Raw genomic sequence first — 20,245 nt, forward strand, 5'->3', positions numbered from 1 at the left:
GAGAGAAATGGAAGGCCAAACCCTGACCCCACTGGGGCCAAGGCCGTGAGGACCCCTTCAGAGCTGGGGAGCGTGTCTCAGGTTTGGTGGTGACCAGGAAGAGCTAGCATGTGAACCTTGTACCATCTAAGCAGCTTCTCGACAGGGGTGTGCAGTTGGCCCACAAGACAGAACTCAAGCGTCTGAGCCTCTGCGAGGAACCCAGGGTTCCACAGCTAGTGGGTCGCCCACAACAGAAGTTCTCTAGTTTGCTCCAAAAATACACAGCCCAGGTGCCACCTGGGGCCTGTGGGAGAGGAAGAAGCCATGTATATCCTTAACTCTGGGTGAGTGTGGCTGGTGTGGAACCAGGACCTTTCCTCACAGCTGAGGGAACAGAAGACCGAAAAGGAAACGTGGGCTTGTGAAAGGTCCTGTAGCGGTGTCCCTGGAAGAGGCAGGGCTGGAAGCTGAGTGGGAGGCCACGTTCACCAGAGAGATGCTTCTTCCCATTCCCACTATGCTGGGAATGGCTTGCATTCTGAATTCGAGAGATAGGAAGTGCTTTGTTGGGCCTGATAGCCTGACAAAAGGACAGAATGGGGGGTTTTCCTGACAGCAGAAGAGTCGCCCCAACACCCCATGTCCAGTTGGAGGTGAACAGACACTGGACCAACAACAGTCTCTGCTCAAATGCCCCTAAAGGAGCAGCCGCAGGAGGGGCAGGCAGGGTCTGTGTCAACGTGTCTGTGTCTGCTCTTCTCCACGGTGACCAAGGGGCCACCGAGAGAGGGACAGGATGGATGGTGGCCGCACCAGGAAACGGGTCTGATGGCACCCATGAAGCACAGCACTTTGTTTTCCGAATCCATCTCCTGGGACAATTTCCTGAGCCTTCCAGGAGCTAGGATTCTTTTTCAGGGAACAGGACAAAGTGAAGACAGGCGTGAGACTCTTACTTGGAACCACATAATTGCTGGAGCATCCCCAGATCAGGGCTCTTGTTAACACGCACTAGAGAATGAGGCGTGGGGGAAGAGCCGCGAGTGGTGAAAGCGTTTATCGTGGCTGTCGGCAAGGCCAGGAGGAGGGGGACCCCTGGAAGGGCCAGTCCTCACGCTGTCTCCCAAAACCAAACAACAACCATGGGGCAGAAAAACTTCACTCTGCACGCTGATAACCACTGCTTTTCCAGACGCAAAGAAGAATGACGCTTGGAGAAAACGTCACTTTCCCAACAAGTCCAAGGGATATTTTTCCTCTTACTTCCAAAATTCTAGTTACTCTCTGTGACCTGTTGAAGGGGCCAATTCCAAACACAACCCTCACCGAATACCAACGGATAATTATCCACAGTGAATGTCAGGACCAGAAACTTGCTGTATTACAGTACAGCTTTTCGGTGGAATCGGAGGAAACATTCACTGCCTATATCTTATGTTTATATATTCGTTTTCTTTTTTTCCCTAATTAAGAGTAAAGTCCAGTGACTTCCCCAGGTGGTCCAGTGGTTAAGAGTTCACCATCCAACGCAGAGGTGCAGGTTTGATCCCTTGTCGGGAGCTAAGATCCCACGTACTGTGTGGCCAAAAAATGTTAAACACAAAACAGAAGCAACACTGTAACAAACTCAATAAAGACTTTAAAAATGGTCCACATTAAAAAAAAATTAAAGTCTTACTTCCAGAATTAGAAAGAAAAAGATTTATAAAGTCTGATGGAAGATGTGCCTATTGCTTTACTATACAGAGTCCCCCCGACACCACTATCGTAATGGGGCTTCTCTGATTTATAAGCAGAATCCAAAGGAGAGATGGGTCGTCTGGCTTTCAGGAGGTTAAAAAAAAAGATAATCCAGATTAAGTGGCACACCCACAGTCAAGTTCTGCGATCACCATGAGCTGGTCAAGCCTCACCAGGCCAACCAGGCCGTCCCACACACCATGAGGCCCAAAGCGTCTCCTACTCATTTTAAAGGGCTAACCTCGTAGCAGAAACTGTGAGTTGCTGAGTCGTGTCTGACTCTCTGCAACCTCATGCACTGTAGCCTGCCAGGCTCCTCTGTCCATGGAATTCTCTAGGCAAAAATACTGCAGTGGGTTGCCACTTCCCTCTCAAGGGGATCTTCCTGACCCAGGGATCAAATCTGGGTCTCCTGAATTTCAGGCTGATTCTCTGCAATCTGAGTCACCAGGGAAGCCCAACTTTGCAGTATCTTTCCATTAAATCAGTGGTGAAAGAGGTAACTAAAACCTCTAACAGGGACTCCAGAATCATAAGTACTAAATTAAAAGTCAGCCTCCTTATTTATTTTTCCACCAAATGGAAAGAAAAACAAAGAAAGGAAAACAAAGGCATGAAGGTGAGGAAGGCAGGGGAGCCCACGGATTTTGAGTGACAGGCGTCGGGTTGTGGGGGGAGAACCCTTTACTGGCAACTGCCCAGCTGTGCCTCATTAATGTTACCTGCAAGAGGAAAGGACCTGGAAAGGAGCTTAAAAAATCCCAAACACTAACAAACCCCCAGCCCCCAGGTCCCAAGGTTTTCCTTTAACCTGCCCTGGGATGCAGCCTGGGCATCCAGGCTTGCTCAGGCTCCTTCCGTCTTCTTACTGTGCAGTGCAGGATGGGAGACCCTGTGGGGGACGCTGGCACGGCTCTACTGCTACTGCACCTCTGCCCGGTGACGAGAGGAGGGAGGGAACCAACTCTCCCAGGGCGCGCAATGGTTCCCACGGCAGGAATGAATGCAGGAGAAGGCTAAGCATCACATACACACACACAGACACACACACACACATGCACAAGGATGGACGGTAACAAGCCACAATGGCAAACGGCAAGTAGAGTCCGTTTTCAGGGAAGTGACGAGCCTCTGCCTCTGCTTCAAACACCAACCTCCGCTGGCACACAGACACCAAAGCAAGGCCAGCTCCATCCACGCCTTCCGTCTGACGCACCTCCGCTAGACATCAGAGCCTGCACCGAGACATGCAGTGTTCAGTGAGTCCCCATGGCTCGGTGTATTGGCACACATCATTGCATGAGTGAGCAGACCAAGGCCCAGAGGCGAGGGAGGCGGCGTTCTCTAAACCAGTCTCCATAAGGCCCTCGTGACCCAGGAGGCGCTGTGAGTGAAGGCACTGACACCTCCCTCTCCCCAGACTCCTCGGGGAAGGAGCCCGCTCTTTACAAACTGATTCCAGCAGCCGCCTCTCACAGCCCTCCTCACCGAAGAGAAGCTTCTTTGCCCCCAAAGCAACTACAGCCATGCAGCCGAGTGGAGATCAGTGGCCCCCAGAGAGGGCACCCTGGGAGTGCCACCTGGCTGCGCCCTGCAGCCCCACCACCCTGGGCACAGATTTCCTGCTCCTGTGGAAGAGGTGGGGAGAAAGAACCACACGTTGGCACCTTTATCTCAGCTGTTTGCGTCTGAAAGGCTTCCAGGAAGTGAGGAAACTGTGGAGGAATTTGCCTTGAAGTGATGTGTCGGAGGGCAGAGGGCCACTGTCTGAGGAGCTTCTGGCACAACTGAACAGGCCTGGGGGCTGCAGAGACCTGACAGCAGGGCGAGTCCTCTGCCCTGTGCCCAAACAGGATGGGCGACCAGAACCAGCTAAGAACAGTCAGCCTCTGAGGGTGACTGGGGGTGAGGGGACAGTCAGGCTGACCTTCAGGAGGACTTCCTCTCACTCTGCATCTGTTGATGAAAATCATACTGAGGGCCTCTCAGTGTTCAGAGGTGGGAACACGATTTGAAGAGATACCCCCTTCATGGGACAGAGTCTCTCATCCACACCTGAGAGCCACGTCGGAGCCTTGCGGCTACAGGCCAAAGAAATTCCCCTCCTGACACAATTTGAAATGTCAGCACATGAAATGACAAGACCCTCCCAGGTTCCCAGACCACACATTTCCCCATACACAGTGAGCACGAAGCCCAGAGGTACACAGAAATGAGCTCAGGACTCACCTCTGCCACTTTCTGTGTGACCTCAGGCAAGTGTCTCGTCCGCTCTGTGCCTCAGGCCTGTCATCTGTAAAAAGTGCTTAACAACAGACCCTGTGCCTCCTAGGCCTGCAGAGACAACACAGTGAGATGAGGCCTGGGCACAGACACACAGCAATGCCTGCCAACGTCTGTGACCACATATAGAGACTGTCACAATTTTCTATCTCAGGAGGCTGAACCGTCGTGAGTCTGGGGATGCTCTGAGCATTTCTGAACCACAAAACCGGACAGTTTCGTACGACTCAGCTTAAATATACTGGGTAAACTGGCCCATCTTTAAAACCCTTGCCTTTGAACAGGCAGGGGGATCTAATATTCCGTCCGCATGGCCCAACAATGACAGGCCTCATGAAAGGAAGGCCCGGCATAAATGCAAACACATTTCTTCCACTTGGGCTGTAAAAGCTGAAAATGGCTCCCAGGTGTGAGCCGACACAATCGGCCCAGTCTGCTTTGCAAGGTCACCATGGGGGTCAAAGTCGAGCCGGGCATTTTCGGATTAGGTGCACACGCTGGCGAGCCTTCCCCCGGGCTAAGTGGATTACAGAAGCCACCTGCAGGAAGTGCGCGTGGGGGAACAGGGGGAGAAAACAGGCGGCTGGAAGGAGGCTGTGGACATGGAGGGGCCAGCTCCTCTCACACGGGAGATTGCACAACAGACCAGGCAGCTCCCAGTCCCTTCCCAGTGCTGCCGGGTCACCACCTACTTCCCTCCAAAACCATCCACACTGCACCCGCACCCCATTCCCACTGGATCTGGGACTCTATTTAAAGCTTGCATGGTCATCAGAAAAAATGAGACAGAGAGGGGGGAGAAAAGAGCCAGACACACCATGAAGGCCAACTCTGGCCAACAGACCCTAAACTACCGAGTTCCAAAAAAAGGCAGTGTCTTCCGTGACCAAGTTCCTACTCTATGGGCGCACCCCTTCCTCTCATTCCCCAGACCCCACAGCTGGAGTTTGCTTCACTTTCTCAGCAAATGATATGCAGATGGACCGCTCATCTGGCTGCCTTGCCACCCCCACTCTCAAAGAGAGAGAGAGAGGAAAAAAAAAAAGCAGGAAAGAAAAGAGAAGGAAAACGACAAGTCAGGGCTGTGTGTCATTTGGCTGGCTTGCCTCAGAGGCCTCGACGGCTCCTTTCCCAGTGAAAGGCTCCTGGAGACTCCGGGCGAGAGGCGATCCACACTACAGAATCCAGGGGAAGCTTACAGGACAGAGAGCTGCTTTGCCAACCGGTTGTTTAACTTTCTGTTTCGAGGCCCACTGGTCGTGTCCAGCATCTGAGGCAGCTGTGGGTCTGAGAACCAGGGTCCCGCCCCGGTTCCAGCAGCAGCGTGCTGGCCCTTCGGAGCAGCCTGCCTGCTGACAGAAGAAAGAGTGGGGAGCAAACTCCCCTTAACATGGAACCAGCCATGTGTTATGAATGAACACTTCTCCCATTGCTGCTCCAAGTGGCCAGCGTGTCGGCTGAGCACCATGCTGCCCCATCTTGAGGCCCATAAGCAACGTTCCCATAAGGAGGGTGAGAAAGGGATCCACAGGACGCCACTTCGTCTGGAAATCTTCCTTGTCTTGTAGCCCATCAGGGACGGTGGTGAGAAGGCCCTGAGACACTCCTCAGGCCTTGACTGTGTACAGCAAAGGCCGGTTTACTCATCTTTCTCCGCAGCAAGACTGTGAGTCTCTCGAGGGCAGGGGCTGCAGTGTGCAGGGCATACTCATCAGCCCTGGGTCCGCACGTTCGCTTCCTCCGTTGTCCTTTCAGTTCGTGTACCCACTGACAGCCTGGATGACAGCCTCCCAGGGGCAGAAGGCCGGGCAAAGAAGAGTCGAGGACTGGGGTCACAGACAACTTGGGAGCGGACAACTTGAGGTGGGAGGAAGGTGTGGGCCCATGTTCTGATCCCCCATCAGGGCGGACAGCACCGCTGTGCTTGTCTTTCAGACGTTCCTTCTGACTTCCGCCTGGCACAGAGCAGCACCACTCAAGTCTTAGTCGAGGGCAAAGTTTCACCCGATAACAGTGATAATCTGCAGAAAGGTAAGCGGCACTAATAGCAGCTCCCGGCCCGGGCCCTCCTGCCCAGGGACGCAGGCTGTGAGCAGGGCTGCAACACCCAACGCCGAGGTGGGAGGTAGGAGCAGGTCTCCTGACAGGAGAGGGTGCTTGCTGAGCAGCTCCCTGCCTCCCAGGAACTCATGAACGTCTGACGGGGAGACCCGTGTGATCCACCATCAACAGGCAGAGCTATGCTGTCCACGCTCGCTTGATGTCCACCGCTCTCCATACTTTCCTCAGAAATAAATACCTTAACCAGGGCGTGGAGCCCCACCATCCCAAATAAATGCCACGTCCCCATGGTGACATGGGGAATTTGTCTAAACAATTTCAGTTCAGTCGCTCAGTCGTGTCCGCCTCTTTGCGACCCCATGAATCACAGCATGCCAGGCCTCCCTGTCCATCACCAACTCCCGGAGTTCACCCAAACTCATGTCCATCGAGTCGGTGATGCCATCCAGCCATCTCATTCTCTGTCGTCCCCGTCTCCTCCTGCCCCCAATCCCTCCCAGCATCAGGGTCTTTTCCAGTGAGTCAACTCGTCGCATGAGGTGGCCAAAGTATTGGAGTTTCAGCTTTAGCATCAGTCCTTCCAATGAACACCCAGGATTGATCTCCTTTAGGATGGACTGGTTGGATCTCCTTGCAGTCCAAGGGACTCTCAAGAGTCTTCTCCAGCACCACAGTTCAAAAGCATCAATTCTTCAGCGCTCAGCTATCTTTATAGTCCAACTCTCACATCCATACATGACCACGGGAAAAACCATAGTCTTGACTAGATGGACCTTTGTTGGCAAAGTAATGTTTCTGCTTTTTAATATGCTATCTAGGTTGGTCATAACTTTCCTTCCAAGGAGTAAGCGTCTTTTAATTTCATGGCTGCAATCACCACCTGCAGAATTTACTGCCTGCAAAAGTTGAGCAGCTCGGTTAGTAAGGAGTCTCCCACCCCTACCCATCCCTACAGATGCTCAGGTAGTGGTTCTCAAAAGAAGGGCAGGGAGTTGCCAGACCTGCAGCATCAGCATCACACAGGACTTTTTGAGTAGAGCAAATTCTGTAATCACACCGCACCCACACCTGCCGTACCAGAAACTGTGGCTGGGACCCAGCCATTCTATGGTCCAGTGAGCCTTCTAGGCGATTCTGGTAAATGGTCCAGTTTGAGAACCACACAGGTGATGGCGAAGCTACAGTCTTCCAAGGTAATGGGTGTGACATTTTATCCAGAGGAAAGAATTCGTTCACATGCACCCAGAGAAATCTGAGCAAGAAAGGCAGAAGGTTAGCATGTCTCTGAAGACACGAAAGAGGAACCGAAGCCCCCGTTTTACGTATATTTTCCTGTTGAGTTGTCTTCTGACGAGGGCCCTGGCTTCCCTTCAGCATCTGGGAACTGAACTGGACATTCACACTTGACTTACGGCCTTTCAAACCAGGGCTTCCCGGGTGGCTCAGATGATAAAGAATCTGCCTCAAATGGGGAGAACTGGGTTCAATCCCTGGGTTGGGAGATCCCCTGGAGGAGGGGCATGGCAACCCACTCCAGTATTCTTGTCTGCAGAATCCCCATGGACAAAGGAGCCTGGAGGGCAACAGTCCATGGAGTCACAAACAGTCAGACATAACCGAGGGACTAAGCACAATGTTCAGTTTCTCCCTAAAGCATTTCTCCCTAACTCTATGATCCTGATGAAAGTGTGTCCCAAAACCCGCAGCAAATAAGATGCCAAGAACCCACAGCGGGTTCTTTTACTCCAATGCCCTAGCTGACTGGCCTTCCTTCGCCAGCAAGGCTAAACTAGGTTATTATTGGAGGACACAGTTCAGAAGCAGAAATAGGGGGAGAAAACTGCCCATTTTCTCTTAAACTTGGCTCAGTCCACTCTTAACCTGATGATTCACGGATGGTCCAGGAAGTTCCCCCAGGGGAAGGGCGGGTAATCCTTCACCTTGGGGAGAATTGTGATGTCTGCCTTACCCAAACCTGTGCTCCCCACAGGTACACCTCTGTAACATGATGTAAAGAGCTCCACCGTCCAAGGTTACCCGTTAGCTTTTTAAGACAAGCTACGATTTCACATTTCGGGGGAAAAACATCACGGTAAAAAAAAGATTTCAGCATCAAATATTATATCTACAAATGATGACCTTCTTCCAGGTGAAGCAACAGAGAGAAAGTTTCAAGGGTAGCAGAATAAAGGAAAGGCAAGAGTCCTGAACCCAAGCTACACCCACACATGGCTTTAGCAATTCCCAGGAACTATTTATCACTCAGTAAAACTTCACCTGATTACTAACAGTCTCCGCTCAGGTCCCAAAGCCTAGCCGAATTTTCTGAAGAGGAGTCCAGGGCTCCTTTCTCCCTGGCTTCTGGGCTGGGCCCTCAGAGACACGGATTCCGGACCGGGAAGCAGCCAGGTCCTCACTGCCTCGAGTTAAGGCTCTCGCTTCTCAGTTACTCTTTAATGTGACCTCATCTGTCCATGAACAAGCCTGCAAGGAAGACTGATCCAGCCCCTTTCTTCTAGAGGGTTTGCTAGGCAGAGGGAGAGTTAAATATCACTACTGATTTTACGTCCGCAGCAGACCTGGCCCAGAAGAGTTCGCTCCATCCTTCCCAGCCTTGGGGTCCCTCAGCCTCACCCAGCCTCCTTCCATCTAACTGGCTGCAAGTGGGGTCACAGATAGGACAGCAGGTTTCGTTCCTTCCAGGTTTTATTCTCTGGAAGTAACAATAAAGTAATGCTAAATACTCCATGCCTTTAATCAGTTTTTCTTCAGTTAAGAGGTCACGGCAAAATACACAACTGTGTAGTTCATTCCACTTCTGATATTTTTATTTAAATGATTCAATTCGAAGTCTTCCAGGTATATTTGCTAACAGGAAAGGAAAACACTTTACCCAAAAGGAGGAAAAAAAAGATGAGTTTTCAGGAAGCTGAGAGGGTGGGGATGGGGAGGTGATTGCTTAAGGAGTAGGGGTCTTATTTAGGGGTGATGACAACGTTCTGAAATTAGATTGTGTTGAGGGGTGTGTTGTGTTTGAGGATGTACACCTGAGATTTGTTTAAAACAGCGTTTATGTTAGTTTTCTCTCAATTAAAAAAAAAAGCTTTCAGGAAAGTTTATTTCCCCCAGATTTGAAGTAAAAGATTAATATTTTGCTGTGTTTTCAAATGCAACATAGACCTACGGATTTTAACAGCACAATTACAAAGTCACAGGTAACAGTGTTTGAGGAGTCTTAGCCTAGATCTCCTACCTGATCGAGGTCAAAGGAAGGGGAGAGGAAGCCACGAAACATGGGTAAGGGACAGGGTCCAAAACACACTACCAAGAGGAAAAGAAGTTCCGTGGGCTAACACCCTACAGCTAACACGCACGAAACAAAGCTGCTGGGCTTTACAACCCAAGCTGGTTTTACAGCAAGCATTTTACTCCTAGGGCTGAAGGGAAAAAAAAAACACCACAGAGAACCATTTCCACTGGAACCAATCTCCTCAATGATACAAGTGCAGTAACACCACGGGAAAAGCGGAAATTTTTCTTCCCCAGAAATGTCACTTATGCATCACATGAAATTACTATTGCTGTGGGAATTGTAACTTGAGTTTCCTGGACTTCAAATTAGAAAGAAAGAAAGAAAAAACGCAAACGTGAAAATCTACCAGCAGAGTCTGCCCCCACTGAACAAAAGTCTGTTTCTTTTTCTGAGAAGCATTTCATGAAATCTAGCTCCCTCACTCCAACCCAATCCTATTAAAAGCTTTCCTTGAGTTTAATGCTTTTTGGTTATTAAGGACAAATGGCTTTGTCCTTATCTGCAGAACACAATGCAAATAAAAATCTGCTCTTTGACAAATACATTAATTGAATTAGATTCCTTTAATCTGAAATTGTTAACCACCTGAAATTTTCCTGAAGGACTCCAGTTCCCAAAAACTCTATAGAAAGCTCGGTCCTGAGGCCCTAAGCAAACCCTTTTCCCCACACAGTCCTCCCAAGTGTGACCTCAGCGAAGCAGGGTGCTGGTATGCGGGTGATGAGAGTTCTGTCATGTGAGCAAGGGACCAGGGTTGCTGACACAGACTTGGGAGACAGGAAACCAAACACAGGTGAAGAGCTGACCTGGACAGGCAAACAAAATCCAGAGGCAAAAGTCCCTAATCACAGGTGTCTGAACTGAAAACCACACAGCTGCTATCTGTCCTAAAAGACATAAGGCAGCAAGAGCAGTTGTGGGACAGCAGGGTCGGTGTTTCTTTTGTAACATTGCTGCATCAACTGTCAGTTTCCTGGTCAAGGAAGGGATGTAAAAGCTTCAAGTGTACTTTTGTGACTATTTCAACCCCTTCATCCACCAGAGGAGGAAAAAGCACCTTGTCCCTGATCACAGTATCATCAGAGATACAGCTGGATATTTCCCTGGTCCCCCTCTTTCCCCGACCCACGTGCCTACAGCCTTGTCCCCAGAAAGTGGTCCCAGCTCCTCAGCCATGTGGTCCCTTGGCAAGTTCTGATTATTTATCTCCTCCTCCTCCTGCCCAGAAAGGGGAGAATCTGGAGACTATAAGGGCTACCAAGGTAAATGCTGATTAAGCTAACTGACTTATCACGTCCGCAGACAATACGTCAGGAACCTCCTACATGTGATGGTATTGTGTCTTTCCCAGGTCACTCTGGGCTCCAACTGCAGGGGCAGAGCTTCCTACTACCTGACTGCTGAATACGTGACACGTTTTACTGCTGTTCTTCTGAAAAACCACAAACACACCAGCAAAACTTGCCCTTCAAAGCCTGACTGCTGGGCTCCCCTGGTGGTTCAGTGGTAAAGAATCCACCTGCCAATGCAGGAGACACGGGTTCAATCCCTGATCTGGGAAGATCCCACATACGGTGGAACAACTAAGCAAATCCATGCGCCAGTGCTCCAGAGCCCAGAAGCTGCAACTCCTGAAGCATGCGTGCCCTAGAGCCCGAAGTCCACAGCAAGAGAAGCCACCAGTGAGAAGCCCGCGCATTGCAACTAGAGAGTAGTCCTCGACTGCTTCAACTGAAGAAAAGACTCAGCAGCGCCCAAGACCCAGCACAGCCGTAAATAAATAAATAAAATAAATCTTAAAAAAAAAAACAAACCAGTCTGAACTGTTGGAATTATCAACCGTGGATAGATGGAGATGCGAGGTGTTTTCCCTCAGAGGTCAGGGTGAGAAAGTCAGGTTCATCTGCTGTCTGCCTTCCCCTGTTCTTTGCACAACTCACTTAGGAAATACAGGAAGGCATGAAGGAAGACAGCAAATTTATCTACAATTCTGCTACTGTGACGTCACGCTGCTAGCCTGACTCTCAGGCAGTAAATCCACGAGTCCAAGATCGGGGAACACAGGCCCTTTAGACAGAAGGAAGGGAAAGACCCTTCAGCGTCTGTCATTTCAGAGAATTCACTGACCAAGTTACATGGAGCTCAGCTTCAGGCCAAAGGGAGTATCTGCCAATACAAACCTGCATTTTCCAAACTGAATCAGAATTGGGAGGGAGCCTTTTTTTCTTTTTCCTTCCTACTTTACATATTTTAACGCTGTCTAATGGAATAGCAGGAACAAGGCCAACCAGCCCCCCTGCTTCAGACACCTGGGCCAAGGAACAGAAATGTATTTTTAGTCAGCAGAGCAAGGAGTGATTCACAGCGCCACAGGCCTCAGGGCAAATGGGGGGCCCTGCCCGTCCTGGCACAGGGTGGGTCACAGTCACCTGCCACTCCTGCCCCCCACGCGGGGGCAGAGAGAGGAGCCATGCACGGGCGTGTGTTCCGTCTCCGTTTGTCTCTCTACCGTGCAGCCTACAGGAGCTCAGGCAGCCTCGGTTTCCCGTCCGGCAACATGAAGATAGTCTCTGTGGCCTGGTGAAGAACAAGGGGTGGGGAAGCCGTGCTTCTCAACCTTGGATGAGTGGGCCAATGGCCAGGGGCCCCGGTGAACACGGCTTCTGACCAGCAGGGCTGAGATGAGGCCTGGGAGCCTGCATTTCTAACGAGCTCAGGACTGACAGCACACTGCTGGGCCAGGAACGGTCCTTTCAATAGCAAGGCATCAGAAGCCCCTTCCGGTGCGTTGCTCTATAAACATACCAGGGATTGACATGTCCTTAACTGGCCTTAGGTACAGATAACTCATTTAACCAACAATGAAACACCTTCCAGATGCTAGAACACCACGGGCCAAACAGATGCAACAAGAAAATTAGATCCCTGACTGATCATCTTGGGACAAAGAGCTATACACATCATTCCAGCACTTCACAGGTACAAGAAGTGACTCGCAGACCCTGTGGCCCTAAAGGTGAGATCATGCCAAGGCCCAAGGGGCCAGGTGACAACTAGCCGCCAGCCACTGCCACCTGTCAAACACCTATTCTGGTTTGTGCAAGACATTCGGAGTTTCCCGTACCTCATGCTCCCCTCGAACTTCAGACTCCCTGCCCCTATGTGTACAACACAAGGGGAACAGGAACACATCCTGTAGATGAGGAAAATGAGGTTCAGAGAGATGAGGCTGGCTGGTCAGGACGCAGGGCTGGGTCACAATTCTAAACCCCTGCTCCCCAACCCCACAAAACCTGGAAAAGGGTTAAAACCAAGACTGTGTGTCCCAAGGCTGGGCCATCTTCTGAACACAGGCCCTGCAGCCAGGAAAACCTGGAGACCTGTAAGCCGCACTAGTTATTGGACAGATGAAGCCTTCTCCCCGAGTCACTCTGCTCGCATCAGTGTCAGAAAAGACACCTCCAGGTGAGCGGACAAGTTATAACACCAGCAAAATCACAATCAAATAAAAATTGGCAGGGTTGGAGTGGAAACAGGAAATTTGGCGTGAAGAGGGAGGTGCTCTGCTGGGGAAGCTGCCAATAAAAGCTGGTCTAGAAAATAGCTGGACTTGTGACTGTGTATCTGGAAAGACCTCTGGGTGAGTTTCAAACAAGCGAGCACCTCTGCCTGACTGCTGGAAAAGTGGAGTAACTCACAGTGCTTAACCACCCCACAGGGTACTTCCTGGCCCCAACAATGACATACCCAGGGCATCTCCCTTTCTTTCTCACTGAGGTCCCTTTATTCCCCTTCTCATTTCCAGTGTGTTGTCTATAATAGTCGACAGGTTTTATGCTCTGTGACACTTGACCATGACAAAGAAATCCTCACTGTTACGCTCATGTCAGAAGCCTGATGAGTTTTTTGTTTTTTTTAAGCCCTGAAAGTGAGCTGAGTCACATTATCAAAGTCACTGCCACAAAGATGAGCCTGCTGTCTCATCATTCATACAGTGTTCTTTAAGTTCAGTTTAGGCACTCAAACTGCCAGCTTATCCATTAGGAACAAGACATTTAGTACCCCTGGGTATTAAAAAGATAATTTCCTGCCAAGCTAGAGATGAGGCAAAACTTCCAGTTTTTAATTCTACACACCCCGAAACAGCAAGCAACACATCTGTCATGATCACTAGAGGTACATGGAGTAAGACCATTTTTTTCCCGTGAGCCCAGGAATACGAGTTTCCCTGATACCCAGTGTCAGCAACATGATACCTGGCCTCCCCACACAGCCCAGGGTCTCCCAAACGGTACCACTTACAGAAAGAGAGCAACTACACGAGATGAGGCCGCGCCCAGGGATGGGATGGCTGTCAGCTCATTGTTGTTGAGGTACCTGTAATGACAGCAAGAAGAAATGAGTCAGTTAAAGCATTAAAATTAGTCGTATGAAATCACGGATATACAAGGACATTTAAAAAAAAATGGCCATGGGCAAACTGCTATGCTGTAACGCTGAATACGAGAATCTAAAAGCAAGTTTTCAACAGGAGAGAAGTTACGCCAGGTCATAAACACTATGTACCACACTCATAGTTTAGAAATAAACATGCCCAGGACACGTCCCCTGTCCTCTCGGAGCTTCCACTCTAGCTCAGAAATCAAGACTAAGAGACAAGGGACTATGAACACAGGCGGAGATGCACGAAATGAAACAAGAGCTCCCCAAGACCATCACTGACAGTGCTCCTTGGCGGCTGAAGGATCAGAGCCCACTCCAACTGGGACTGCCCTCCTCCCCCAGTTGTTCTGTACACGTCCACAACCTGACTCTGCCCTCACCAAAGGGCCGCACGCTTGCGCCCAGCGCCACAGAGTCATGCACTCCTGCGGGTGGTTCCTGGTGCTGGAGACACACGAACCAGTGACTGGTTCTTGGAGGTTCTTATCTATTTGCGATTGCAGCTTCTCTGAACTCTGATGAAGCCTCCAGACGTGTCTTCCAGGAATATATCCTTATACACACGTACTTTTGCTCGCAGACAATCTGAAAAATCCTCTGCAGACCAGAGATGCTCCCCAAGCTCCCTTCCCGCTTGAATATTCTATATCTGTACTTCCACAATTCTCAACTCTTAATGGAAGGGGAAGTCCAAAAGCCAGAACACAGCTCGCCTGGGCCATCCCCAGAGGCTCTGGAATCCAGCTTCCTTACATGGGTATGTATTTCCAAATTGGGGAAGAGACTCCAAAATCAGATTTGCAAAGTGAGCCCCGAAATCCTTAGGATAGCCAAAACATGGTGATCAGGCTTTTTGACGGGGGACGGGCTGGAAAGAAATGGTATCTGAGATGCAGAATCAAGGATAATGCTGGTTTATCTTATTCTTGTTTTTTTACACAGTAGGACTGACACAGAGCATTCAGTTACGGTTTGAGGACAAGGCCACTGAAATGACAGCTGTATTCATACAAGTTTACAGTGAGTATTTGCTTGAATAGAATAATCCGGTTGTCTGCCATCTTTTACAGAATGAATGGGGAGGGGAGGAAGAGCCTAAATTACCCCACTCGCTTTCTACAGTGCCAAAGCTGGTTAGAGATGAAGCCTGGCAATTACTGGGCTGAGGGACACAGAATGTCTATTTCAACAGCTTCATGACTGAAGCATCTGGCGGAGAGAAAGCAGATCTGCATCACGTGGCAAAGCCTTTCTCCACTTAAAGGGCCCTTGTTTGTGTGCTGAAGTAGACGATTAATTACTTTAACAGTCTCTTATCTCACTGCCCCTAAAGCAGACTGCTTCTGCTTCACCTTTTATCTCTCCACCCCTGCTATGATCCGTTTCCCATCTTGGTACAGGGATGCTGAAAACTCACCATCTGTCGGAATCTCTACTAATAAATTTTCACAGTACCATAAATGGACCTATTCCTCGACCAGATCCTCAGATCTTACCAGCGCAAGGAAAGCTAAGGTCAAGGGCCTGTTGCCAAGAAGGCAGCTTGCTTACAAACTCTTCATTTCTTAGAGATTTATTCTAACACAGATGCTGGGGGGTGGGGGAAGGGGATCATAATAATAATAGCAGCAGCTAACTTACTGAGGGCTTATTATCTGTCAGGCCTGACTCTTGAAGGCTTTTCAATATATTAAGCTGTCCTTAGAGCCCTACTAAGCAGGCCCCATTAACATTTCCATTGTATCACTGAGGAAACTGAATCACTAAGATATTAAGTAATTTAACTGAGGTCACCAGCAGTAAAAGGCAATGACCCTGGGAGTCAAGCCCCAAAGTCTAGGTTCTTAACCATTACTTCCATTTATTTATAGCTGCAGCAGCAACTCTACAGCATTATGTAACTGCATTGTCAGACTCTGGGTTCAGAACCAGGTGCTAGTACTGTTCTCTACAAAGGTAAGGTCTCTAAGTTTAAGTCACCATCCTAAGGTGACAGAGAGAGACAGAGATACAGGCCTGGACAAGAGGTGAACAAAGTACAACTGCAAGCCACAGGAGAGCCACAGCTGAAAAGGCTAGCAGGCAGAAAGCTCATAACCTCATAGTAACATGGTAGCTGCCTTTCAGTTGTCAGTAAGGACTTCTCTGCACAACTTTGGCTGATTGAGTTTGGTCTCGGGCCACCCTGCTGCACACACAACAAACTGCTCCACCCAACTCAGGAGCGATAACTAAACAAGGAAAGGGGGCATCGTTATCATATCTCGAATCGTGACCAAAATGCTGGAAGCAGAGTGTGCAGGTGTGGCAGACAGTGCTGAAGGTACACAGGGTATTTCAGGTTTGGATCAGCAGCCTGGAGTCCACAAGATGAGGCAGAAATCGCAGCCTCTGATCTCAGCAGGGCTGCTGGATTTATGAAAAGGTCAGAGGGAGCATAGAGGAGAAGATCTGCAGGGCTAGCTTGCTTCTCGATCATTTCTACTTCAAAAGAACTGCAAGTAAACCTCAATCAGCTCCTCCACCACTGGCTCTCTGCTTGCTCTGTCCCTCGTTGAAACCAGAACACTACCCTCGGAAGGCAACAAAGGCCCAACTCCCGCTGAGACACGATCAACTTGCCAGCCTGAAATAGAGACGGGTCAAAAATAGCACCACCTCCAGAGCCAGCCGAAGAAGGGCCTCGGGGCGTTCGGCACAGTCTCCACATGTAGGGATGCTGTCAGAACTTAGGACTGTGTTTGATGAAATCTTCTCAATATCTAGGGCTGTGCAGTCTTTCCCCTCTTCTCACTCCCTCCAAATCTGCTTCCATCCAAAGGCCCTAAAAATTCTTAAATATCTGGCTTCTATAACTGAAACTTTTCCTGATGATTTAGGACCAAGAAACGCTCTGGAAGCATCAGACCGTGAACAATGGCCCAGCCCCGCAGCTGGGAAAGGTGTGAAAAAGGCATGGGGTGGGATGGAGGCAGAGCTCTGCATAGGCCGCCTCCCCATCCTCCCACTCCCCATCCCACTCTTTGGGGCAGAACCTGGACGTTGGCCTTTCCCAGCCTTCCGGGCCCCCTCAGCTCTCTCTCTGAAACTTCCATTTACTGGACTTGGTGAAAGTAAGTTTTCACATTGTGCAAGATGCAGAATGTTAAAACGGATGTTTAAGAGAACTTTTATTACTGTCTGCTTCAATCAAATCAGCCATCAACAAAGAATGAAAACCAAACCCATAGGATCACTTTGAGTTATAGCCCTGTTTTTTAAAAACTGTTTGGCCCTATTTACTTACTGAATAGGTGATATAAGTACACAGTGAAATTCCAAATTGTTTCAAAAAAGAACACCAGGAAAATATATTGAAAGCCACCACCGCTCCCCCACCCCCACCCCCGGCGTCTGGTTTGCCTCCAAGAGGAAGCTCCAGCTGCAGGCTACTGCAGATGGACACACGGTTTTCTTCCACACAGATGCCTGTGTCTTACACAGACTATTCTGCGCCAGTTTCCCCTTAGTAATAGATCTTGGGGATCTCCCTAAATCTTTTAACCAGAGGTGAAGTGCTCCTCTGCTGCCATGAATGGTATGAATGAACCACGGCTGACGTAGTTGATTCACTAATTTTCTAGACACTTTGGTTGTTTCCAAACACAAAGTGAGCTGCCATTAACATCAGTCAGAGTTGGGCAGGGGGTGCCATATCAGTTCGTCTTGTTTCTGAAGTGGGAGAAAGTCATTAGCAGCAGGTAGTAGCCACTTTGGGAGTTAGGACCACTTCATCAATAGCCATCAGTGCTTTCAGCTACTCGAGAATAAGGCAGACTACGTTACCAACTTTGCAAGACTTACAGTTTGCATGCCAGCCGGACAGGTACAGGCATTTCAGTATCATGACACAGAATACAGTTCCTCTAAGCCAACGCTTACAAACAACAACAAAGGCAAACACTTCTCGGTGTGCTAGGCTCTGTGTGGAGGGTCTTCCGTGCCATGTGTCACCGAATAACACGTCAACCGTTGAAGGAAGGCACTAAATCATCACTTCACATTAAAAGAAGAAACTGAGACCCCGTTACCGCACAGCAAAGCAGGGATTATTAGGAGGAGATGATATATTTCAAATGTTTAAATCAGACAGACCCGGGACCATTTAACCCCGAGCTCACCCCAACCTATCAAACGGCCTTCAGCGAGTCACTGAACCTCACTGCACCTTAAATTTCTTCTCCACCAAATCTGCAAAGTACAAGCCCCAACTTCATACGGTTTTGGCAGGATCTGGCTGAAATCACTAAATCTAACAGCCTAGGAGAGAGCCAGATATATAGTAAATGCTTAACAGGTGGTGGCGATTCACAGCCAAAAAGCAGTGCCTCAAATGACACCCCCTTATGATTTCAATCCTCCCCTGAAACACACTGCACACGCGCACACACAGGGGCAGCAGAAGCCTGGCCACCACAGGGTGAGCCATAAATACCCAGAGGCAGGCACGCTCAGCCTTTCTCGGTGCCTTCAGAACCTTTTAGGTCAACGGCCCTGGAAAGCACACAGCAGCACCCACGTTAGGCATTCCTGGGCCAGGCAGCAGTAACGCGATCCGAGCGCAGTTCTGAAGGAGGACGGTATAAATAGCCCCTCTTATTAATAGAGGAGCCTCGCAGTCCAGGACTCCTGGCTGGAGGCTCTCCCTGGTGGGCTTTCCTCAGTGCTGCGGGCAGTGACGACCATGTGGTCTGGCGGCAGCTGCGCCAACATCCTCAGGTCCTCCGGGGGCCCCCAACTGGCTCGCTTTCTCTCTCCAACTGGCCCACGATGCTCTGCGGTTGCCGGCCTCCAAAATAAAACCACTGCTAAACCACCGACCACGGCTTTGCCAGCCTGTGGTTCCCCTCGTGCTGAGGTTTCCAGACTCAAGTGGTGGCTGGTGGCTGTGCAGGTTTCAGGAGAACTGACAGCCTCTGGAAGACTCAGTTAATTTAGAAGCAACTGTGTGCCCACTGTGACTTTTTTTCTTTTCTTTAATAGCCTTCTCCATCTCCCTACGCATTGTTCCTCGCTGCCTCTTCCTGCCTGCATGATGTATTAGGATTCCCTTCAGGAAAGGATTGGATCTTTATTAATGACAAGTTCCACTGCTCTGGGCCCTGGGGAATTTGTGTCATCCATCCCACAGTGCAACACTGGGGACCGGGGGTCGTCACGCTGGTAAAGGGTTCAACCTATCAGCCCCCAAGGATTTGTTTCTTAACAAGCCACCCAGCTCAGTGGCGGGGTGGGAGGGTTGTGGAGGGCGGCTCTGGGGTTCTCAAAGTAGCAGAAGAGAAATATATACAGTGTGCCCCTGTGCTTCCCAGGTGTCTCAGTAGTAAAGAACCTGCCTGCCAATGCAGGAGACATGGGTTCAATCTTTGGGTCAGGAAGATCCCCTGGAGGAGGAAATGGCAACTACTCCAGTATTCTTGCTTGGAAAATTCCATGGACAGAGGAGCCTGGCAGACTGCAGTCCACGGGGCCGCAGAGAGTCAGACATGACTGACTGACTGAACACACAGCAAAGAGCCCTGCCCATGTACAACGCTCTGGAAATCAGATCCAATGAATAGTTACTGTATTTGTAACTGCATAACACGTCACTACGCCCATGTTCCAGAGGCAGAACAGAAGGAAGTAACTTGTGGGACTCAGTCCTGGTAAGGGGCAAAAGCCGGACTCCACGCCAGGTTTGCCTACTACCGAACTCGCATCCTCCCAGAACACGACACTGTACTCACAAGGAGTGATCCCTCTCTTTACAACCCCAAGCCTGGGAAGGCTGTGCTGCCATGGAGAGTCTGGGATAGGAGTGAGACCAGGGACTCCAGGCCCCACTCCCCCATTTACTAGCTGTGCAATTGCAGCCAGGTTCCCAGGCCTCCGCTCCACAACTGTCTGAAAATGTAGAAATGACCGTAAGGAGTGGAGGGCTTTTTATTAGCACAATAGCCAGCTACGGTCACCTTTCCTGAGTGCATCAGCTGGAGGAAGAGGAGAAGACACACACGGTAGAGAGAGGGCAGACGACAGGGTCGAGTAGTCTCACCCTGTCCCTAAATTCAACAGGAGCTCAGGGGAAGGAAAAAAGCCAGAAAGTGAAGGAAGAAGGGAAGGTGGGCTTCGACGGGGTGAAGTGGGTTTGGACAAAGAGTCTGGAGGAATCAGAGGAAATACTCAGTACCTCGATAGAGAAGATCAATGCAGCAAGAGTGACAGAGGAGATAAAACACTGGACTTTCCATCTTTTTAAAATCTTGGGTGGAAGGTTGCAGGTTAGGAAGAGAGGGTGGGGGGTGAAGGAAGTGCAGCTTCAGGCTTTAATACACAGCGCAGAAAGTGAAGAGGAACTAAAAAGCCTCTTGATCAAAGTGAAAGAGGAGAGTGAAAACATTG

At 49.8% G+C, this 20,245-nt stretch overlaps 1 protein-coding gene across 1 annotated transcript in view; it reads right to left on the minus strand.

The window, feature by feature from the left end:
- The window catches only part of LRIG1 (leucine rich repeats and immunoglobulin like domains 1), a 115,443-nt gene that overhangs the window by 50,731 nt on the left and 44,467 nt on the right, over positions 1-20,245 (minus strand). Inside the window, exon 3 of the mRNA XM_055414279.2 lies at positions 13,682-13,756. Within this exon, the coding sequence (XP_055270254.2) occupies positions 13,682-13,756 (75 nt within the window). The remainder of the gene's footprint in view (positions 1-13,681; positions 13,757-20,245) is intronic.

This window comes from Moschus berezovskii, chromosome 24 (genome assembly GCF_049115385.1).
Source record: "Moschus berezovskii isolate FMDL1 chromosome 24, NW_MosBer_1.0, whole genome shotgun sequence".
NCBI lineage: Eukaryota > Metazoa > Chordata > Mammalia > Artiodactyla > Moschidae > Moschus > Moschus berezovskii.